Here is a 24,237-nt window from a genome sequence, read left to right on the forward strand (position 1 = left end):
CATTTAACCTGGTTAATGTGATAGTTACTCCTTAACCTCACATAGCACATAGTATCTGAACATCAGGACTGTAAAAGCTCAATAAATGGTATTGCCGGCGGGTGTCTCACGTCAGTGGTTGCCCATATTTTGGGTGACAAGAAATTAAACAAGTTTCATTTTAATGTTACAAGATCACCATAATCTTCAAATTTATAATTACAATAAAAAAACAAAACAAAAATAAATAGAATTTAAATTAAACATTTATTTTCCAAAGCCACAGGGAACCACAGCAGAAGGATGAAGAGAGGGTTGCCGACCCCTGTTCTGAAGTCACAAATCAATACAGTTGGAATGTAAATGTTTCATAAATGTGTCATTTAGAAAAAAATCTCCATCTCTGTGCGGGCAAGCTTGATTTTATATTCATCAGAACTGCAACTCAATGTAAAAGTACAAAGTAACCGCAAAATTCTGGTGGTTTTATATTTAATACGTCTACTGTACAAAGTGAGTGTGAGAAGTTTTTGTAATCAACAATAAAAAAGGATTAGCTTTATTATGAACTGTACATAAACACAGTGCAAAGGCACACTCCACTTCTAATGTATATTACAAGCAAAAATGTACATACATTTTCCCGATTGAAAGTAAGTCTATAAAATATTTAACCAATTTAAAACAAAGAGCGGGAAAACACCCTTCTGAAAACTATTACTTTGATAAATGTCTTCTGTTACATTCATGCCAAATTTTAGAGCTCAAATTAAAACGTTTTACCAAATGGTCCACACTCAATTAACATTTAGTCTGAAAAAGAGACTACTGTGGCTCAATATAAACAAGCTGTGTTCAATAAAAGGTTAAAATTTTAATTGAAAATTATGTCCATAACATTTAGGTCATATTGGTTGGATAAGTTGTCTTAATCCATCTGAAATGACAGCTTATTGTGGCCTGTCAGCTCCACTTCGGCATAAAAATGAAAAATTCCCCACGCAGCCTGTGAAACTGCAGTGGTTTGACCAACAAGGCTTTTTGTAGAGCCCCAAACACTCACTAGTAGGCCTTTTTTGTCAAGAAAATAAAAAGTTAACATAAAGCACTCATTATTATGTGTGACTGTCTTTTGAACTTCTCCGTCCATCCTCGTAATCAGAGTCCCGTCGATGCCTGTGTTTGTCCTTGTGACGGCTACAGTAGTCGTCACTGTGAAGTCTTTCTTTCCTCTTCTCACCATGTCGGTCATCTGTGTGAGCATGATGCCGGCTCCTGTCTCTGTATTTCTCATCATGGTTACGATCGTATTTTTTCTCTTTCTCATAGTATTTGGTCTTTTTCCCATAGTAAGAGTCTCTATGGTGGCCATGCTTCCCATGGTGATCTCTGTCCTCGGTGTTTCGCGGCCTTTCCCAAGGATCACTGTAACGCTCTTCGATCAGCTTGTAATCTTTGGCCAGTGAAGCTGGCTGGACAGGTGGTTCGGAGTAACTCTCAGGGTCCAGTGGCTCAAGTCCAGCGGGACAATGTGAAGCGCTACCCTGAGACCACTGCATATCATGGTTCTGACCCTGGATGTGGGGGTTGTCCTGAGGACCAGATGGATAGTCGGAGCTGCCAGGTACCTGAGGCTGTTGCTGCGGTAGGAGGGGAGCTGCAGCACTGTTTTGAACTGGAGCAGCTGGCGCCAGTACAACATCATGTTGGATCTCTGGGGCACCTGTGCAAGTGGCAATGCAAGTCTCCAATTTTAGAGTTTGGACTGGTGGAGAAAGCACTCTTGGAGTTAAAATAGCACCATCCTGGGGCTTGCCGGAACCAGATTTTTCTTGTAAAAATGACCGAAGAGTATTTTGGCTTGGTTCCTCGCGTTTTTCTTTTGCCTGAGAAAGCTGCAGAAATCCTTGGTGAAATGTTGTGACCAGGTCGTTTTTACTGCTGTTCAAGACAGGTGCAGGTTTAGGATCCAAAAGGGCAGAGTGGCTGGGTTCTTCCTTCTGCAGCACCACAGTTTTATCCTCATTCTCGCTGGAATAGGCAGAAGACTTTTTCAATATTCCACTTAAAGGAGGTTTTGAGCCACTTGTGATATCTGATGCTGTCTGGGATTCAGACATCCCGTTTTCTGTTTCGCATGAAACACTGGTAAGACCTGTATGTGTAGAAGCAGAGCTACTCAGTTCAGTCCCTTTCTGAGATTTTGACAAGCTTGCAAGGAATGCTTCGGTGGATACATCTGGAGGCTTATCTTTTAGAGAGACCGACACACTCTGAGGCGCCATTGCAACATCTTTTCCTGATGCGTTGTTCGCAGGAGGTGAATCAGATTGTTTGCTGGGCTCAGGTTCACCTTTAAAAGGTTTAACTTCCTTTTTCTTGATGACAAAACGCTCCCGTGGGGCAACAGCTGTCTGACTTTTTGAGGACCCGCTAGCTGGTGCCTCCATTTTCTGAGGTGATGGAGCCTTTGGTAAGTCGTCTGCCTTAAGTGGCGGTTTTGCTTCGACTTCTGGCAGAGGCGGCAATTCTCCACCCCATCCCACTAACACACCTGGAAGAAAGCGCAGGGGCTTCTGGGATTCTGGATTGTTTGTTTCCTCTGATGCAGGCGGTTCTTCGAAGGACTCTGTGACAGGCTCATCTGCATGTTCGGTGACTTTGGGAAGTTTGATCTTCTCTTTTGCAAGTGCACCGCTCAGGGATGTGAGATAAAATTTCTCCTCCTCCTCACCTGTTCGGGAATCTATTGAGGAAACAGTGATGGGTTTGATTTCAGGAGTAATCCTCGTAGTTTCATGCATGTCAACAGGAAGGAAATCCCTTTTCAGTCTCTGGCGAATTATAAGTCCAAGAAGAAGGTTGGCACGGTTGTTTTCCAGCCCTGTCAAATTAAAGGATACATTAGGAAAAAATATTCAAGAAGAAATAATTTTTCAATTTCTTGAGAAAATAGAGCAGGTGCTGCTCTGTGTTCAGGTTACCTGGTCCATCAAATGGAACAAGCTGGTGTGGTACTTTTTCAGTGGCACCCAGAGGAATAAGGTACATGTCCTTTACTTGTTTGCGGTTATTGGAAACAACTCCAAAACGCTTTCGACTGCTGAAGTAGGCATACAGAAGAGTGTAGGAGATCTCATCCTCCTCAGTCTCAGGTGAGAAGCGGATCAAGCATACTTCCTTTATATAAAGAAAATATGTGTCAGTTAAGTCTGCAGTCTGTGCTGAAGAGAAGCTAAGCTCAGATTTTTTCTCTTTTGTTGAGTTTCAGCAGTCTGGTATAAGATATAATTTTGGGTCACAGCATTTGAACTCTACGGTCGATTAGATGAAATGTTCACAACTCACTTTAGTTCCAGTGGCTCGAATCTTTTCCAAGTAGTCCCACACTGTCTGCGGACTTATTCGCCCGCCAACTTGAATGCTGTCTGGAAGATCCTAGTGGGGAAAAATATTACTCTGCAGCACTTTATGTACAATATTTCCCAAGAGCTTTTCAAATACGGAATATGTTAAGTGGCCCTCCATTCAACATCAAGCTTCACTGTGCAAAGTGATGCATGTGTCAAGTGTTTTGCTGATGCTGCATGGTGAAGAGCTCTGGAGAGTTTACACCACCAGCAACACTTTATGATACAGGTTGCAAGCAAAGATCCCACACCGTCTAATTTGTAATTCAAAATATTCATTTGCAGTGCTTCACTACTAGACTGACATCAAGAAAATGTGCCTAAACAAGATCTCCTATTTTCCTCGAGAGGGAAATATGCATGATGTGTAACCGATGCCAAAACATTAAGTCTGAGTAACTTTAAATTTCATGGTTCAAAATTTCATAGTTTGATGGTAACAGAACAAATATAATTACAAATTAACATAATTTGGAATTATACACGACTTGTTTATCAATACAAAATTGTCTCAATACAATAATGTGCTGTATAAACCACCCACCTAGAGGGGGGCTTAAAAATCTACACCACAGCACTGCTTGTTCAAGGCTAAATTATCAACTTACCATTTAGACCTTTGTCATAACACCATGATTTATGAAATTCTAGTCCAGTTGTCCATGAATATAAGTTTAGCATTAAAAAATGAAAAATAACTTGTGAGAATGTTCTTTACTATAGACCCACAAGATCTCAAGTTTTTACAATGGGAAAGAATTAGGCCTTATCGGCAAACAACATATTATACATATTTTTCAAAAATCAACTAGACAATCCAACACTTCTTTAGAAAGGATTGTATTTACCTGAGTCAAGTTGTCAAGGATACCTGATACAGGAAAAGCTTTTGTCACCAGCTTTGCCACGTTGTGCATCTGAATGAAGCCTCGCCACAGGGACTTGAGGCTAGACAGGAAAGTTGGTTCTTCATCTCTTCCAGATGTATGATCCAGCCTGTGATTAGTCAGCAATTTAGGAACTGTCCAAATATAAGCAGTACACAGAAAACATACAATGTCTTAAAGATTATTGAATACCTTCCCTCATAGCCTGAATGAGCCTTTCGGAAACTTTCTTCCAAAACAGTCAGGTGCAGGTCTTCATCAGCTGTGGAGAGACTTGTGCTTTTTGCATCTTCAGTTTTAGTGGACTGTCTCCTGACCACTGTCGTCGCAACTTTGACCACTTTAGTTGGTTCCTCTTTAACAGGAGGTGCCATTCGGCCTATCAGTAGTGGGCAAAACATTTTATTAAGTTGACAAGAGCTCGATATTAAGATCCCCATTTACAAACACTTTTTACCTGTGCAGATTTTACAGTGTAGGTCAAATAGGTGAGACTTGTGTTGGCTGGTTGTGTCCTTTTCTGTCCTTTCTGTGGTCTTCTCTGGGATTTGGGGCGATTCTGCAGAGACATCTGTCACTTTGGCTGGAAGATCAAGCTAAAAAATAGAACAGGAGAAAATTTAAGTACACCCTTAACCTTCAGACTTTAACTGTAAATGTGAGAAATTTGGCTAGGTGTTTACCTCTGCAGGCTCAGCTGCTTTCACTGATTCTTGGCTTTCAATTTCTATTTCACCTTTGTGTGTAATCTTGGTAATTGGCCTTCTCTCTGCCTCTCTTTGCTCCTTTTCAATCATTTCAATTGTCTTTAAAATGAAGAAAGTGTTTCCTTTGTAAGAGGGCAAAGAAAATGCTTCCATACAAAAAAACATACACATGAAAATGCCCGTCCTCAAATTCAGTCATCAACATAATTTCTACTGAAGTATTTTTTTATAGTTAATGTAAGCTATTAGGTAATTTAATTAATCAGAAATCGAGGAATGGCTTGAACGTTACTCACATGCCGGTTTTCTCTCTGTCGCCAAGCAGCCAATTCCTTTGAGGCCAGCTCCTCAGGGCTCATTCGAATTAGATTAGCAGGTGAAATCTCACCTTTAAGGACCCTCTTAAAGAGGACCTAAATGATACAATTTAAACATGAACACATTTCAAGAGTGTTATATTAAAATCAAAACACAAGAACCCAAAATATGCAAAGAAAAACAGGTGAAACTTATGTGAAACTCACATTATTTTTAGTATCTTTGAGGTTGAACATTAAGCTTCTATACTTGTTCTTGTACTTGTTTTCAGTGTCTTTATACAGATGAAAAAGCTCCCTCTCTGTCTTTTTTGCAACTTCAGATGCTTTCTCCGCTGTGACTTTCAAGTCAGACTCTTTCAATCTAAAAAAGTGAATGTGCATATGAAGTCATTTTTTAAAGCTTTGGGATGAAAATGCAGTGAAATGTTAATGCAAGCATTTTTACATTCAATCTCTCAACTCAAGAAATGCCTACCGTTGTATGAGGATTTCTTTCAAAGAGTCCCGCACACTCCGCCGGATTTCCTCCACAGATACAGGTTTTTTGGAAGCTGAAGTCTTACTTTTTGTCTGAGAGCCTTTGAGAACATAGAAACAATATCTGCTAAGCAATTGGAGCAACAGCAAGTAACATTACACACACATCTAATTTGATATTCATGGAAGTCTATTGCTATTTTATTCCTTCTGATTAAAAGGAAAAATAATTACATTTACAATCAGTGCTAATCCTGCAAGCTATAATGTAACCAGAATATGTGAACGAGGAGTTAGTAGAAAAATGAAATTTAGTGAAATTCATCCCAGATCACATTTTGCTGCGTGGTCTTTCGTTAAGTAACAAGGGGGCAACACCAGTACACCAATCCATGTGCTGACACGGATGAATGTATTTTTTTGTTGTAGCACACAATGAAGTAATACCTGATTTATGAGCTGCTTCTCCAGTCTGCCTTCTGTCATGTTCCTATTTGGGGAAAGAATTGGAAAAAAATATGTGGTTAATTCAAACGTTATTTTTTTAAGAGTTCATCAGAAATGAAATGATATCAAATGTAAAAAAATTGATAATGGTACAGCTGACAAATCACAAACATGGGTTGACCAGAAACCATGTTTCTTGTTAAGAGACTGAGATGTTTGTCTGGTAGTCTCCAAAACCACACACCTATGTACAAGCCTTCTTCGCAGAAAATAAATGTAAAAAGACAACAAACCCTTGTATAGTTATAACACTGGCTGTCAAGTTTTGTTTTAAGAATGCACTACTAAGCATGGTGACATTACATGCCTTTTTCAGTGGTCGTAGCCCGCCTGATGTCGGTGTCTGGGAGGGTCCTGGCTTGGGCTTGGAGGCCAACTTGTGTTCCTGGACGTCTGTCTTTGCCAGACACTCTGGTACACTTTGGGCTTCAGTATCTGTCTTTTTGCTTTCCTCCTCACAGCATTTTAGACATACATACATCTCATCTTCCTCTTCCATTTCACGTACTTTTGTCAGATCAAGTCCGACACAATCACCATGGAACCAGTCATCACAGCGGCCACAGCCAACCATGAACCTAGAAAAGGTGATGCATTACAAAAAAAAAGGAGGGCTCATCAGCATTTTGTCATTCTGCAACATCTGTTAAAATAAGCTTAACACCCTGCTAACACAAGTTGATGCATGTTTAAACCATGATCAGATTTTATCTTCATATAATATATGGTATATATCAAACAAACCTTTTTCTGCTCTTCACCTCAAATTATATGCTATGTGCCATATAATTTGTTTCATGGCAGGTTTTACTTTAAGTTGTTCATTGAGACTCACATAAAATGGTATGCCATTCTGTTAGAACAACAAGTCATTACCTTCATTTTGCTCAGAGGAGAATATCAAAATTTGATTCTACTCCCATATCCTGTTTTTTAGGGGTTGGAAAATGCTGAAAATCTGCCTGCACATTGAAGGGCACAGAGTCTTTGCAATAAATTTTACAGTTGAGCTTCCTAACAAATTGTTGTTATTGAAAATGTTTCTGTAGAAAGAGCACAGAACAGCAGCCCTTAGTGCTTATGGATGTATAGTTTTTCATATTTTCATTCTTTTGGAAGCTTTCATCTTAGGAACTGCATTTTGGTACAGATTTGCATGCAGGCTTCTTTTTAGCTATGTCTGTGGGGAGAAACACCTATTACCCCTTTCCCACAGAAAAAAAAACGATGCTGGCTTATAAATGAACTATTTTCATTTTTAAACTTGTAGTCTATAGACTTACAACCTGTGGGTAATATTTTGAACACTTTCCAAAAATAAAAATGTAACAACTATTAAAAAATATCAAAATGTATACAGCATGTCCACCAAGTGACACAGAGCCAACTTGTGCCTTTGTCAATGCATGATCAAACTCATATCACCGAAGGATGCAGGCATAGAGAGCTAGCTTGGACTCTAGAATTTTACTTTAGCTGTGATGAAATGACGACTGGTAGTCGACAGATTTCCTCCCAAAATTATTCAATCCAGAAATGTGGTAAATATGTAAATTTGCTCACATTTTTGTTTGCAAAGACACGGATTGCCATCTCAAAGGCTAAAAGCAATAACTGAGGTATCTTAACTCATATGCAGTCTTGATTATTTTCACTTTGGAAGGAATTTTCCACGGGACGAGTTCCGCATGGCAGACAACTGAGTTTTCATTTTGCCAAAATACCATGTTTTTATAAAACATTTTTGTACCTAGACCTGGTTAAACCTTGCGTGTGTCTGTGAAAACATATAGTTATGTATAAACATTCCCTCTTGCTTTTACAAAAATTTTCCAAAAAATAAAACAGTGACGTGGTTCTTATACACTTTGGACTTACATGTTGTTATGGTGTTTCTTGCACAAACCACAGCAATTGTTTCCATCCCAAGCAGTCTCACTGTTGGCAGTTTGCTCCTCAACACTCTCTCTTTTTACAACTGGGGCATTGTCTGGAATAAACAGCTGCGGCTCATCCACAGATATGCTTCTTGCACTTTTATTCTTTTGTCTTTGAAGAATCTTCTCTGGTTTCTTCATTTTAAGTTTTTCTTGCTCAACTTCTTCAGGTGATTTTAGAGAATGACCTGGATTGCCATGTGTTGCATTTGCAGTCTCGCCCTTCGAGCTATTGTGACTTGGTTTTGCCGGACAGTGCTGATCGCTAATGCGGGTACCGGACATAGGAATCTTTTTTGCAGCAGAGCTCAGTGTACTTGGCAGCTTTGGCTTTAGTTTCGAGTCCTGCCCTGGTCCATGCATCTTCTGCACTTTAGTAGCATGCTCACTTTGGGTATTTCCTCCTGGCCTTTTTAAAGTCTCATGGTCTTTCTTTGACTTGAGAGATTTCATTTTGTGCGTGGCCCCTTTTGGGTTAGGGATAACTTTGGACGGAATATTTTCCAAAACTTTAGATTCTTTACTCATGCTGCTTGGTTTACATGAGACCAAGACCTTATTCTTATTGGAAGTGGGTTCTTGTTTTGTTTTCGGGAGAGTTCTGGCTACACTCTCTTGCTTTTCCCCATCAGCTGTCTCATTACTAGAAGGGGTTGTGTTACTCTTGTCATTTTGTGACTGTTTGGGGCTGTCTTTTCTATTATTGACAAGTTTTTCTTTTGTAGACAGACACTGATAGTCAACTTTTGTCCCCTGTAAGCACAAGCTTCCTGATTCTGTCCCATTGGCTGTTTGCACATCGTTCGGATTCACATATGGGCCGAGCCCCAAGGCTGTATCATCCACACACCTCTTCACAGTCACATCCACCTCTGCAATAGTGTCAGGAGTGGGATTCTGTATACTGACAGCCGCATCAGGCACCACGCCAATCCCAATGTCCTCACCATATGTAAATCCACTTTCAGAGCTTGCATCTGCATTTTTCACATAAGAGGGTCCTGGAAGTAGTTCAATCCTAAATCCTCCAATTGTGACTGTTAGCCGTCTCAATACAACTGAAGGATTTAACCATAATCCACAATCAAGATCATGAACATTTATTCGGCCTCCGAGAGATAATTCTTTCTTCAACCGGGCTCCTTTAACTCCTTTCTCAATCAAAAATGACTGCTGTATCCTGTTGACTGGTTTCCGTCTTGGTCGTCCTTTGGGAATAGTATTGCTGGATGTATGTGTAGGCTGTGATCCATCATTAGCTTCTGTGGGAACACAGAAAAACAAAAAATAGAAAAACTGTTAAGCCTATTGGTACCACTCTAATTTAACAAAAGAAAATAGCAGGAGTATCTAAAAGATGACCGGGATACCTGATTCTACACACTTCTTCAGTTTACCAACAGGTTGTCCTGCTTGTGTGGATTCAGCATCAGTCAGTTTTCCACTGAGACCTGTCGACATTGAGCCATCATCAAGACCTACCACAATAAAAATTAAAAAAAAAATTGAAGTAATATTTCCGTATAAGTAACGGGCCAATTATCAACAAAAAAATTGTCTTAAATGAGAATGATGAATCACGATTGGTTAAGAAGTAACAAGGCACGCTAACGTAACGTTAAACTTTAAACGGTCAGTTTTATCTTTCAGTTAACTTATTCTCGATAAATAAATCTAAATTTTTCATCGGTGATTTTATGTGCTCACGATGACATTAAAATGTTACATACAGGCGTTTACGACAATCTCAGGAAGGTAAAATGGAGATCTGTGCACAAAAATCAAAGAATTAAAATAATGAAATCTTTCTTTAACCTGTTATCATATACTTCATTATGTTATGTTATGTTAAAACATACTTGCTGAGCCAGAAATCTGAAACGTAGCATCCTCATTATCCAACAGGTTGAACTGAGAGGTTGCACATCCAAACATTGGATCTTTGTCACTGAGCATGTTTTTCAGTGTATCTTCCAGTTGGACATCTGGACCAAACTCGTTACTGGCTTCACATTCCAAATTCTGACCTATTATTAGGGTCTCATCCAACTGGTCACTGGGTATTAGATGATTAAAGGTGTCCACTATATCCATGAATGCTGGTGCAGTCCTGAATGAAAGTAACAGAATGAGTAAAATCTAAGTGTTTACAAAGTATCATGGCCACCGTTGCTCCCTCCGTGTATCATCTCAGCAAGAGTGCATGGCAACGTAGTCGTCTAATCTGTGATAAGGACAAAATTTGTTTACAAATGCCACGGCAAAGAAATGGTAATTAAGTTTCGGAAAATTTTAGTTGATGGATGCGTGGTTTCTCACAACTGGCTCTATATGTGACCAACAATTTCAGTTGTGGAAATACGCCGTCCAGCTCAAGGACTACATTTGTCTGCAACTTGCTAAGTCAGCTAGCAGCAGGTCAGCTAGCAGCTTAATTTTAGCCCTACCATGGGTCATCCAGTTTTTTCCAGCAACGTTTCACTTGAAACCGGTGTTCCTATTATGTTTGGACTTTGATTGAAAGGAACGCTTAATCGCTCGTGTTGCCGCCAATGAGATCCAAATATAAGAACATGTTTATGTGAAAGGACACGCGGTTGGGCGTTAGGGATCAGAATAATTTGACAAAGTTGAAGCAGGCCAAGGTTGGTGCATGAGTACGTCAGAGGTAGTTGTACAGCTCAAATATATAAGAAGAATGTTACACGACGCTTATTCGGCAAGGTTATTTAATTTTTTTTATATCACATCGCGATGTTTACTTAGGATCAGTTTGGGCTTTCCCTGTCAAGTGGTTGTTAGCTTGATAACTTGCTAACGTTGCCCGGCTAACAACAATCCGCAGCAAACCGAGAACATAGACGTTAGCAGGCTTGTGGTAACGTAAGGGAAATTGGCATTCAAGCCTTTATCCCTCTAAATTCGTCTTCGTATAAAATACATTCTGAAACATAAACATATATGCATGCAGAGAAAACACAAGCAGCATATGTGCAAATGTTAAATGCTAAGTTTGTCATTCTGTCAAACATGCTAGCTAGGTCGCGCAAGCACAGGCCTTGGATTGTTTGTAGCCTGTCTGCTTTACACGGATGTTAAATGTTTCCGTTCACGCAAATCTTTCAGACTTAGCATCTTGAATACAATTGAGAAGCCACTATAAGACATACCTTGTTATTTTTGCAACGCTATTTCCACTTGAATTAAGGTTACATACTAGTAGAGTTTCCCCCACTAACTTCCTCTAAAGTCAGCCGTCATTCGTCCCGTTGCTGCAAAGCTGCTGACGGTAACGCTGATCGTCACGTGGCTTGTGTTTACAGGTATCATAGCAGCTGATAGTACAAACGAAACATAAAGGATGCAAATGTATTTACACTCGAAATATATGCAGAGAAATTAGCAACTTTTTGTCCGGAAAACACGTAATTTTTAATTACTTATTTTTCGAAAGCGTTTTAGAGGTAGCCAGAGGCGGACAATACAATGAGTGAATGCATACATTAAAAGTGAAGAAGCGTCTGCTAATGCAGTATTGCCATGTATACAATGGTAGAAATTATCCAGTATTGTATGCTAGTGTACAAGCAGAACCAAAGTTGGTCAAATTGTTCTGCATGCTGAAGCCACTGACATTTCCTATTTTTTTACCTTTATTGTGCCACAAAAGTTTCTTTTAACTTTTTTAAAGTAGAAAAGTCTCTGAAGAGATATTCATTTGATATTGTGGCTTTCGGCCATATTACACAGAGCAAATTGGCTTTTCAGAAGTTAATGTTAGAAGTTAATGCTAGTTAATGCCTAATGTATGAAAAGTTTTAACCAAATAATGTAGATAAATGATATCTAAAAAATGTAAATGTAGCAGAGTAACAATAATTTGTGATGCAGACGTGCCTGAACTTCATTTTAATGCATCTAATTTTTTAATAACTACCATTTACACTTTGACTTTCTGTAACTAGCATCCCATCTTGAGAAACAAAATGTTTTGTTTTTTGCATCAAGACGGCTCTACTCTGTTTTAATCAGCATCATGATATTGTGCACAATATCACATGCATGTGTAGAAAAACTTACCCTAGCAAAGATATAGGGATTTCTTACTGTGACATGAATATTATTTTGATCACCATTACAAACAAATAATACTCAAAGTTCTGCAACCGAGCGCTATAGAGGCCATGTGAGCAAGCCATGCAAAAATTGGTTTAATGCTTTCTGTATGTATCCGTCTTGTGACACAGTGATTGTATTCCACAACCAAATGAGGGAAAATAAAGTAATAAAAAGAAAAAATGCTGTTTCATTACAAATCTTGTAATGGACCATTTCATGAACCTGAAAGCACAAAATCCACCTAATGTACATTCTACTAGTTAATAAAAGAGATCACTGATTCTTGACTTTGGGAAAAACATTGTACAATTGGAAAAATGCTCTCTAATAAAAAGGAATATTTTCAAATAAAAAAGTAGTTTGAGTTAATCTCTTTAAGGGTCTTTAGACATATGTGTACACATTTGTCACATATTTTTCTGCAGTTACTCAAAATGTGTCCGACCTTTCTGTCATCACCATCAGATATCAAAAGACTAAAAACAGACATCCATCCATCCATCTTCTGCCGCTTATCCAAAGTTGGGTTGCAGGGGCAGCAGCCGGAGCGAAGAGCCCCAGACTTTCCTCTCCCCAACCACATGGTCCAACTCTTCTGGGAAGATCCCGAAGCATTCCCGGGCCAGTCTGTAGACATAATCTCTACAGCGTGTCCTGAATCTTCTTCATATCCTCCTCCCAGATGGACATGCCCGGAATACACCCCCCCACCCCCCCGGAGGCATCCAGAAGGCATCTTGACCAGATGCCCTAGCCACCTCATGTGACTTCTCTCTATGCAGAAGAGCAGTGACTCTACTCTGAGCGCCTCCTGGATGGCCAAACTTCTTTTTATAAGTTTATTAGACAGTGGTCGCCTAGAACATGTACAGTATGGTAGCTGTGAGACAGTGGTGCAGTGTGCTGTAGGGGTAACAGAGAAGTTCCAGTTGGAAGTGGGACTCTATCAGGGATCCGCTCTGAGCCCCTTCTTGTTGAAAGTGAAGATGGACAGGCTGACAGATGAGGTTACACAGGAATTGCCACAGACCATGATGTGGGCAGATGACATTATGATCTGCAGTGAGAGAGACAACAGGTTGAGGAAATTCTAGATGTTAGGTGTTTTGAAGAGAAGGTCAGAGAGGCCAGACTGAGATGGTTTGGTCATGTACAGAGGAGGGATAGGGAATATGTTGGTAGAATTGGAATTAGAGCTACCAGGCAGGAGGTCTTGACAAAGACCAGAGAGGATTTATGAACGTAGTGAAAGAGGATATGAAGGGAGTTGGTGTGAGAGAGGAGGCTACAGAGAATAGGGTTAGATGGAGAAGGTTGCAAATTGCTAAAAATAAACAATACCATGTCTACCATTTATCCATGAAACCGCTCTGCAGCTGACTGTGCTCTAACTGTGTGTGTTGTGCAATATTACATCTGTTCAGACATTTATTCATTGAGGACTCTCATAATTAGAATGCTGTAAGCCTACAATATGCCTTACTAAATGTATCCCCAATGACCAAAACCAAATGAAAATAGATTTGACTAACACTATGTAAATAATGTGCCCCAATTTCAAGGCAATTTCATTCAACTCAGACTTTACTTTTGTGTTATTTTTAGAAAGGCATGGCTAGACAGTAGCAATTAGTGGAGGAGCAAAGTTGAAGAAACAGGGAATACTGTACCAAAAGCAGAGAGATAAGGTATATAGTGAGGCAGAGATAAAGTGTGAAGAAAAACAAGGACCAAAATAAAATAATACTGAGACTGTACAAAAGAAAGGCTGTTGTAGTTAAGTTAGTAGAGCAGGCAACTCTCTAGAGTTTGGAAAGATGCTAGTTTGATTCCTAGCTCCTATTGCCTGCATGCTGAAATGTCCCTCTTTGAAACCACAGGATGTGAAAGTCTATGTAAGTGGAGACCATTTAAAAACGTATTATAGAAAGAAAGATGGCCAGACAAAAGAGTTTTATCATTTGTTGAAAAACAGTGAAATACAAGTTCATTAACATGGAAGCATCAACCTGAGTGATGAGCATTGTGGAATGGTTTGTTGTAATGAAGCCACTGTCAACACAGAACTTCATTTGTCTTGAGTGAATATGTTAATAATCTGTTTCATCAATGCGTCAATGTTAATGAGTACTGATCACTTGAATATTAAGAATAAGATTTTTTTATGTGCAAAACTGTTATTCTGTCTGTTTAAAGCTAAGCTTAAAGTAGCAGGTCACTGGCTGATGATCCTGCAGCTGATGACCCAGCAGCTAAACCATGGGCACTGGAGGAGGTGTGACAGGCAGAGATTCCTGCAGGAGTTTTCGCCTACCTGTGCGTTTACTGAAGTTCTGGTCACCCAGTGACCACTGAACATAGCAGCTGGCATCCAGGAAATACTGCAGCACAGCCAGGAGAGACTGGATAGTGCAGAGAAAGACCGCATCAAGAGTGGGGCGGTAGTTAACCAAGCCACTAGTGGAAGAGTCACACGCAAAGTAACTATGAAGAACTCAAAGAGAAAACCTGTAGATGGGCCTAATAGGATGAACCACATGATAATGACAGCAATGAAAATGGACGAGAACACCAGACCTCCAGCAAACAAAGAGAAGATCCACAAAAAGTGCATGTGGATGGGAAAAAGTGACCACTTGTCGGGGGTTGCCAATCTACCAGGGTAAATCAAGGTGTGGTCAGAAAGGCCAAACAACAATTTTGCACCACTCCAGCAGGTAAGAGTGACCAAAAGCAGGGTCAAAAATCTCACAGCTGATGGACCCAATGTGGCTGAAAGCATAACGGGCAGAGTAACAAGGCCCCTTGGTGGCGACAGGGCCCCTGTGTGAGCCCGCAGAACCAGTCCCTACCACCAAACACACAACAGAGCCATGAGACGAGATCAAAAAACATCAACCTTTTTCCCCTGAACAGGTGTGGACATGAAAGTTGACCTTGACAGGCAACTTCAGTTATGCACACGGATCACTACCACATGTCTCCATCCTCACAATGATGTTTGGTCCACCAGTGTAAGGTCAGCATGCCTCAAAAATCCAAATATGGAAGGGATTGAGGCTGCCTTCAAGCACAAGAAGACAAAATACGCAGAGTTGGCTGCCAAGTGTCGGGAGGCTGGCTCGCAGAGTTTTTGGGTCTTGCTGAGGAGGTCGGACAGCTTACACCGACAACAGCCGCAGGGGGTAGCAACCATCAGCTGCAGGGCAGCACTGCCCTGCCATTAACAGACATTCCAGGATTAAATGGGGGAAACACTGACAAATGGTGGTCCCTGCCTGATGACCCTGCAGCTGATGACCCTGCACCTGGTGACCCTGATGGGCACTGGAGAAGGTGTGGCAGGCAGAGATGCCAAGCAGGAATTTCCACCTACCTTTATGTTTACTAAGAGATGCAATGGAACAATCAAGGATATTGTAGCTGTACATATGGTGTCAGACATAATTATTCTCTTCTTCTTCTTTTCTTCTCAGCTGCTCTCTTCAGGGATCCCCATAATACATCAGCCCTCTCCATCCTTCCCTATTCTCTGTATCCTCCTCTCTCACACCAACTAACTTCATAACCTTGCCACAAAGTTGGAAACCATTATTCGAAAGCTCAAAACCCATATTAGACTAAATAGATAGGAATACTTAGCTTCTAATACTTAGCTTTTTTGTCTGATTGTGTTAACAAAACAGAGAGATGAAAAGAAAAAAAACACCTATTTCTGGGGGAAAAAATAAACACAAAATAAAGAGTTGGCACTACTATAGAGCTTGACAGCTAAAACTTGGTTCAATGACCAACAGACTTAAGATTGATTAAAAATAACCTTTTTTTTTTTCAAAATTAAATCCTGATTTATCCAAATTCTCAAGAATCAATGAGATTCAACAGTGCTTCAGAGCACAGAAGCAAATATTGGTTTCAGAAATACGGTAAATATCCCAAACAAAAATAATCTGTGGTGAATGCAAATACATTTCCACATTAATAATTTGTAAAGCACACAATACAGAGTCCAAACTACCCAAATAACTCGACTAGGGAAACAAGTGGCAAGTACAGCCAATATACCATACGCCCTTAGATTCACTGTTTCATTTAGGGACTCCACTGATGGAGGTAAAGAGGCATAAAAAACACTATTAAATTATCCTCTAATTCTACTACACACTCTTAAAGATAAATATTTTCACAGGTTAAAAAAACTGCAATAAAGATAGAAATAAAGATTCCTGCAAAATTAATTATGAGAGTCTTAACCTGAGAAGTTTTAGAATTCCTAGTCTAACTTATGATCAGCTAATGAGCAATTGTGTACCGTATGGGTTGTTTCTGTATCAATGTATTGAGGAAAAGTTTTTTATGTGCTTCACAGAAATATTTCTTTACTGTAGGCCCAAATATGGTCTAATTTTAACCTATTAACGAATTTCAAGGTAGGGTTGAATGTTAGGTTAAAGTTTGAAAAATTGTTTGACAAGCTTGGCACTTCACCTTGTTCAATAAGTGAAAGAATGTATTTGGATAGTCTGACTTTCATGATGAACTCTCCATGGCCAGTACAAGACACAGCACCTACTAAGTTGTAAGCATATCCTCCAGCACCTCATTGATATCAGACAATATGGAGACATTGAAGAGCCAACTATTTTGGACCTTCTAAACAAAATTTCTCAGGTTATGGAACGCAAGCAAAAGGCCACATCACAAATATAAAACATAGGTGAGACACAAGCGAATCAAAATTGGTAACTCCTACCAATGAGTGGAGAATCTTCTACCCAGCCAACCATTTTATTTCTGATCCCTCCAGTTGATGTAGCACATCGTCATCCTCTTAAAATAATCGCCTAAGTCATTTTTTTACAAAGGATTTTTTTTTTTTTGCCTAAATCATCTCCTCATGATGCTGACCACCTCTGGCAAAACTGCCTTCATCCTCAGTTAAACAGATTGTGCCAGTCTACCCCTGTAGTAGAAATTGCCTATGTCAAGAGAGTGTCAAATGGTTCAGTTTTTTGTGTTTCCTGAAAATTTTGAAAAAAATGACTTAGGTGATTATTTTAAGAGGGTGAGCACATGCAACATTACCAGCATACTCCAATGCAACTGCTCCAACAGTATCATGGACCCTGGTGTCAAAAATTTCAAATTAAAACTCGTGCAGCCATTTTTCAAAATCGATATCAAGGATCAGTACTCAATATAGAATTAATATAATAATGATTAATCCTTTATTAATCCCTGTGGGGAAATTAAGTCTCTGCAATTAACCCATCATGGATGAAACATGAGCAGTAGGCTGCCGTCGACCAGTGCCGGGGGAACAGTTGGGGGTTCAGTGTCTTGCTCAACAACACTTCAACACCCTTGGAGAAGCTGGGAATGGAACTAGGAATGTTGCCACGCAACATCAGTATATATCTGTACTGATTATCTTGAGCTGTCACAACAATTCTATCAAATTTAAAAAAATACACAAACACACGCACACACACTGATTATAATGTACATACAGAATATATATATCAATTAATTTTTTTTTGTCATTTTCCCACAAATGCATTTGACATGTAATAGGGAGATTTCTATGGTATTTTGAGCCTGTCGACTCTTGTAATTAAATTGGATCTTTATGCAGCATATAAGTTAATCCTCTTTGCTATACAAGTGGATTTAGCTTCAGTTGCCTCTCGAGCCTCCTCCTTAACAGACCATTTCATGATGATTCATGATAAATGATTCAAAATAGAAATGTACCAGTGACATAATTCTTGTGCTTCTGCCATTCTTTCCTCTCATAATCAGTCACAAGTTTCTCAGTTGGAACTGTTACCCAGCCAATGTGCTTGCCAAAGAGGTTTGCCCTCCTGTCTGTCAGCATGATGTCGTCAGTCTGTGGTTTGGCACAACAGCAAATGTAAAAAAAGACAGATGAGAATGAGAATACACATTGCAAAAGACAAGTCATTCTCTTATGATCAAAGATGAGTATGTAATGTTAACGTCATAGTCCATTTGTAAATAAGACAAAGCTAATTTTTTTCCAGCACCTTAAGATACAGCCCATAGATGTTTTTTTTTAAATAAAAGAAATTGCCAATGCCAAAGTCAGGCTCAAATATTTTAACTGCTAATGAATATTTAATTCTCCAACTAAACACCTTTTCCATCACAGCTCGTGCCAGTAAAACAGGGTTGGCAATGTTATTCACTGCAGACACAGCACCAGAGCCAAAGTCCTTCCATCCATGATGACAACATCTCGCTCCACTTCTCCATCCACAATGAGTACTGCTCCATGGCCTGGGATAGACAACAAATTTTCTTTTACCTGAACAATCCCATCAAAAATGCAACAATCACACGTGAGAGTCCCTAAATTCTTTGCATCATAGCAAACTGATGAGGCTGGAGTGCATTGCCTTTAAAACTTTAAAATAACAAAAAAAATTATAAATGTTTGGTTTTGGCATTTTTATGTTTTTCCTAAATGGTTGTCAACTGTGCACTCTGTTATTAATTATTACTCATGCCGAATATTGCTACTTATTCATGACATTTCTTATTTTTTTCATTGAGATTTAATTCCCATTTAGATCTGGCATTAACATTAGTCTCGTGTCAAAGTTTCATAACGACAAAGAATTAAATTCTTTGAAAAACACCAGAGACATATCATATCAAATCATCTAAACTGAAGGCACACGCCTATTTTCAAAAGTAATGTAGCTGGAGTTCAGTTATGAATATGTGTGTTTGTGCTTATGTATGTGTTAATCCAAATGTTATTTTATATCTATTGATGTAAATGCCATCCAAAATTAATTAAAGTTACTTTAAATAGCTACCACCATGCAGCTGGGAGTAGGTGTTGAATCCTGAAAGTCAAAAAGGCAGTTAAAGCAGACTGAACTTATGTAGAAAGCAGAAATATAATGTGAATAACTAACTATTTAACTAGCATTGTTAAATTTTCAGGTAGATTCTAGAGTCTAAGTACCTGCATTGAACACATTATTGTCTTCAAGCACCCTCACAGCAGTCTCAACAGTATTGAGTGCACTCTCTCCTCTTTTAATCGCAGAAAAACCTTCATCCGCGGCAGCTTTTACTCCATCAACAGAAGCATTGGCAAGAGTATCTGGAGCAGGCACCACCATGGACAACCAGGACAGCTGACATCACTGCCCTCCTGAAGAGAAGCATGGAAAGGTAGAAAATCTTACAAGTTGTGATCGGAAATGATGGATTAAATGTACAGGCTGTTCTCCTATTTTATAAGAAAATATGAGTAAATTGGCTGTCAAACTGAACAAGGTTCTTCAATCCCAAGCAACAGAAGCAAATCAGCTTTTTGAATTGGAAGTGAGATATCAAGCATTATTGCTTTCATGGCATTTGAAAAAAGCATGTAATTTACAGTTAAAATGTTACTTAATTCACATTTTAATTTACGGTCTCTAATTAACATACTGCATGTTTTTGGACCACGGAAGGTAACCATAGAACCCCGAGGAAATCCATCCAGACATGGGGAGAACCTGGAAACTACACACAGAAAGGTCCCCAGTTGGAATCGAACCACAAACCTTGCTGTGAAGCGGAAGCACCGACCCACTGTCAAGACTCTTCGGGTCCCCGGGCCAGCTGCACAGTATTTAAGGCGGACCCAAGGTTTCAGTCATCGTCCAGTCTTGTTCGAAGTGGAAGAAGGAGTCTATTTTGTCTTGACTCTTCATCCAATGTCTTCAAACGAGACCGGGCGATGACTGAAACCTTGGGTCCGCCTTTAATACTCTGTCTTGATAAGCTGAATCCCCTTCTGGTACGGCGTGGCCTCCAGGTGCGGAGGATAACCGCAGTGGTTACTGCACAGTCGTGACACCCACAGGTGACCCTAAGTGAATATTTCTGATCTGTGAGATTGAACATCTAACTCTTGACATGTACAAAGTTAAACCAACTGCAGGTTGTATCTCTGTGGCTAGCATGATTATTGTCCTTCTGTAAAACGTTTCTTGAAATGTATTGTCAATAGATTTACATTTTTTGTACATTTGTATTTATTAGTAAACTTTACATTTGTTTACTGGAATCATTTAAACTTAATGCAGATCAAAATTTAATCTCATGTAAGTCGTTTCAACATGGAAATGTTTAGGATATTTAGAATTTGTGTGTTTCATATTTGAAAACATCAATATTTTGACAGCTGTCTGCAGCTCATTGTAGTGCTGATGAGCATGTGCATCATTTAATATCAAATTAGATAATCATTACAGTTTAATTATTATTTTGAGTTTATGAGTAATATATACATAATATTCTTCGTCTTCTCCTTTCGGCTTTTCCCTTCAGGGATCGCCACAGCGAATCAACTTTCTCCATTTAACCTTATTATCTGTATCCTCCTCTCTCACACCAACTCCCTTCATATCCTTAGTAACTAAATCCATAAATCTTCTCTTTGGTTTTCCTCAAGACCTCCTGCCTGGCAGCTCCAATTCCTGCATCCTTCTACCAATATATTCACTATCCTCCTCTGTACATCACCGAACCATCTCAGCCTGGCCTCTCTAACCTTCTCTCCTAAACATCTAAAATGTGTTGTTCCTCTGAGACTCATTCCTGATCCTATCCATAATGGTCACTCCCAAAGAGAATATTAGTATCTTCATCTCTGGGACCTCTAATTCTACCTCCTGTCTTTTTGCCATTGTAACTGTTTCCAGGCCATACAGCATCGCTGGTCTCACCACTGTCTTGTACACTATCATTCTGGCTGATAGTCTTCTATCACATAGTACCCCTGACACTTTTCTAAACCCATTCCAACCTGATGGAACCTGTCTCTTCACCTGTTTTCCACACTCTGTTGCTCTGGACTTTTGACCCCAAGTACCTGAAATCCTCCAACTTCCTGATCTCCACTCCCTGTAGCCTCACCGTTCCATCCGAGTTCCTCTCATTCACACACATATATTTTGTCTTGCTGCTACTGACTTTTATTCCTCTCCTTTCCAGAGCATACCTCTAGCTCTCTAAATTTTCCTCAACCTGTTTTCTGCTCTCACTACAGATCACAATGTCATCTGCCCACATCATGGTCCATGGCGATTCCTGTGTAACCTCATCTGTCAGCCTGTCCATCTCCACTTTAAACAAGAAGGGACTCAGAGCGGATCCCTGATAGAGTCCAATCTCCACCTTGAACTTCTCTGTTACCCCTCCAGCACACCTCACCACTGTCTCACAGCTAGCATACATGTCCTGCACCAGTCACACATACTTCTCGACCATTCCAGATTTCCTCATACAGTACCAGAGTTATGTACATTATATTATGAAGTTAAAATAAAACTAGGTTTAGGGTTCATACATTATAAAACTACTGCCATGGTTATTGGCGGGCACCTTTGGAATTTCTAAATCGGGAACTACGGGACTCAGGTGCCGCTGGGGAGCGAGTGAAATTAAACACAGACTTATTTCACACATGAGTGGAAACTCATGGAAATCTGAGGGATGACAAGAAATGATTCTTTGAAAAAAAGAAAAAACAACAAACTTTCACCAGATCAATTCAGGTGCACAGTCTTTCTACTTTCAGACTGCATGAATACATTACATTTAATCTTCATGAGCAAGGAGACTATAACACTGTATTGTTGTATGAGTTTTCTTTTTAGTCTCCTCAGTATTCGGTCCTGTGGATGAGCTATCCGGTCAGGTGATGCTACCTGTCTTTGCTTTGCGTTAGTAAGCCGCGTCTGTCAGAAGAACACTGTCCGATTAACAGTCCTTGTTCAATCGATGGATAGATATATCAAAGTTTTCACATTTTGGTTTCAGGGTCTGCCTGCCTCTTCCCTTTCTTGGTGTTGTTCCCATAAGACAGTGTCTGGTTATGCCACCCTCATGAGGGTTACTTAAAAGGGCAGACGTCATTCTCGTCAACCAAGGCATTGTTAATAACTTTAAGATGTGATCATTCCAATTGATTGCCAAGCTTTGCATTTCACAAGATATATCCTCATGATGTCCTTCTTGATGTCTTTTTATACAAGTAAGAATTATCAGGTTTCCCTCTTATAAGCCCATCAAAACTACTAAGAAAAGGAAAACAAAATAAACTGTAAATAACTATCATACTCTTTATGTTGTCTTTTTATTTGTAGTACTGTTTTTGCCTGGAATTTTTCTTAATATACATCTGATACAAACAATCCTTTTGATTTTTACTTGACACTGTGTGTGTTACACACTCAAATCCAGACAGGATAAACATTTTACATTTTAAAGAAACATGTAAGACGCCATCAAAATCCTCATTCTGGAAGAGAAATCTGCAATGCTGCACTATTACCACTTGATGGTGGTGAAGGTTCATCGAAACAAGTGACAGGTTCAGCCCAAGCATGTATTATGGGCTCAGTGACAAATACCCTGAGGTGTTACAATGAGATCTTCATTTTGACAGCTACAAAAGAAGACAATATTAAAAGAAAAATATGCCCTTCACAACTACATAATTAAACACAGCACATCAATATTCATTAACAAAGTCATGAACAAGAATTATTTTAACCTGATTTGAACTTCAGACACTGTCAACCAAAACAATTAAGATTTAGAATATCAGCTGAAATGGACATAGACTGCTTCAGTGTCACCCAAATGAGCATTTCACTTCATTATATTTGACCATTTGTACATGGGCACACAGCATACTTAAACTATCCAAAGTAAGTAAGTGCTTGTTCTCCGATCTCAAGTTAAGATATGATAAACTTCATGGACTCCCATAGGGGAAATTCTTTTGTCACGGCAGCGTAACAGATTACAAGTAAACTAGAATATTAATATAAATAAAGAGACAATTTCTTCTATTTAGACAATCAGTAAAAACGGGTTGAGGTGGGAGGTCCTTTACCGAGGTGGTTGTTTTTTTCTCTTTTAGTGCTGAGTGTTTTTTCCTTGTAATTCTTCCTATATTTACATACGTTTTTCTTGACAGAACTTGATTTTCTTTTGTCACACAAACTAACACTGTAGCAAAGTACATACACTAAATGGCCAAAAGTAAATGTCACCCATCCAAATGATAAGAATCGGATGTTCCGATCACTTCCATGGCCACAGGTGAATAAAAATAAGCAACTAGGCATGCAGACTGTTTTTTACATTCATTTGTAAAAGAATGGGCTGCTCTCAGTAAATTCCAGCATGGAAGTGTGATAGGATGCCACCTGTACCACAAATTCAGTTATGAAATTTCCTCGCTCCTAAATATTCCACAGTCAACTGTCAGCTGTATTATAAGAACATGGAAGTGTTTGGGATCATCAGCAACTCAGCCACAAAGTGGTAGGCCATGTAAACTGACGAAGCGGGGTCAGCGGATGCTAAGGCGTATAATACAAAGAGGTCGCCAATTTTCTGCAGTCAATCGCTACAGACCTCCAAACTCCATGTGGCCTTCAGATTAGCTCAAGATCAGTGCGCAAAGAGCTTCATAGATTGGGTTTCCATGGCCAAGCAGCTGCATCCAAGCCGCACATCACCAAGTGCAATGCAAACAATCTGATGCCATGGTGTAAAGCATGCCGCCATTGGACTCTAGAGCAGTAGAGATGCGTTTTCTGGAGTGATGAATCACACTTCTCCATTTGGCAATGTGATGGACAATTCTAGGTTTGGCAGTTGCCAGGAGCACGGTACTTGTCTGCGTTGTGCCAAGTGTGAAGTTTGGTGGAGGGGGGATTATGATGTGGGGTCATTTTTCAGGAGCTGGGCTTGGCCCCATTTTGGACAATTCCATATTCTCAACTTTGTGGGAACAGTTTGGAGCTGGCCCCTTCCTTTTCCAAGCAGACTGTGCACCAGTGCACCAAGCA

The 24,237-nt window shown here is 39.6% G+C and overlaps 1 protein-coding gene, 1 long non-coding RNA gene and 1 pseudogene across 7 annotated transcripts; 1 reads left to right on the forward strand and 2 right to left on the reverse strand.

Moving 5' to 3' along the window:
- Window positions 1–506: 506 nt before the first annotated feature.
- phf3 (PHD finger protein 3) lies at window positions 507–11,587 on the reverse strand. 5 transcript variants are annotated; one of them, XM_086168285.1, is made up of 16 exons: window positions 11,395–11,587; window positions 10,084–10,334; window positions 9,595–9,675; window positions 8,166–9,483; window positions 6,595–6,865; window positions 6,228–6,270; window positions 5,779–5,881; window positions 5,508–5,664; window positions 5,280–5,396; window positions 4,960–5,082; window positions 4,734–4,872; window positions 4,469–4,655; window positions 4,238–4,385; window positions 3,328–3,417; window positions 2,964–3,159; window positions 507–2,863 (listed from the first exon to the last, which is right to left on the reverse strand). In XM_086168285.1, exons 2-16 carry the CDS (start codon window positions 10,316–10,318, stop codon window positions 1,095–1,097), a joined length of 4,977 nt encoding a protein of 1,658 aa, XP_086024411.1. In that variant the 5' UTR covers window positions 10,319–10,334; window positions 11,395–11,587; the 3' UTR covers window positions 507–1,094. The 5 variants fall into 5 exon arrangements, with proteins under 5 accessions (XP_086024411.1, XP_086024393.1, XP_086024402.1 ...); XM_086168267.1 differs by having other exon boundaries at window positions 9,595–9,702; XM_086168276.1 differs by having other exon boundaries at window positions 8,166–9,486; window positions 11,395–11,586.
- A 5,955-nt stretch (window positions 11,588–17,542) lies between these two features.
- On the reverse strand, window positions 17,543–19,522 carry LOC147236408 (isoaspartyl peptidase/L-asparaginase-like; annotated as a pseudogene). Its single transcript, XR_015107771.1, has 3 exons — window positions 19,341–19,522; window positions 18,502–18,643; window positions 17,543–18,233 (listed from the first exon to the last, which is right to left on the reverse strand). The product of XR_015107771.1 is annotated as an isoaspartyl peptidase/L-asparaginase-like (transcript).
- Window positions 18,546–19,954, forward strand: LOC147236409 (uncharacterized). Its single transcript, XR_015107772.1, has 3 exons — window positions 18,546–18,705; window positions 19,425–19,552; window positions 19,837–19,954. It is a non-coding gene; the product is annotated as an uncharacterized LOC147236409 (long non-coding RNA).
- Window positions 19,955–24,237: the final 4,283 nt, after the last annotated feature.

The sequence above is a fragment of the Fistularia commersonii genome, chromosome 2, assembly GCF_037954325.1.
Source record: "Fistularia commersonii isolate RoL2024-O1a breed Wild chromosome 2, RoL_Fcom_v1.0, whole genome shotgun sequence".
In the NCBI taxonomy this organism is placed as follows: domain Eukaryota; kingdom Metazoa; phylum Chordata; class Actinopteri; order Syngnathiformes; family Fistulariidae; genus Fistularia; species Fistularia commersonii.

Excerpts from the sequence above, each read along its gene's own strand:
- phf3 (XM_086168257.1), bottom strand. The coding sequence starts at position 10,318 with ATGGATATAGTGGACACCTTTAATCATCTAATACCCAGTGACCAGTTG. Across the intron at positions 9,487-9,594 it reads GAAGAAGTGTGTAGAATCAG|AAGCTAATGATGGATCACAG; the intron begins GTATCCCGGTCA and ends GTGTTCCCACAG. Across the intron at positions 4,386-4,468 it reads CATTCAGGCTATGAGGGAAG|GCTGGATCATACATCTGGAA; the intron begins GTATTCAATAAT and ends GACTAATCACAG.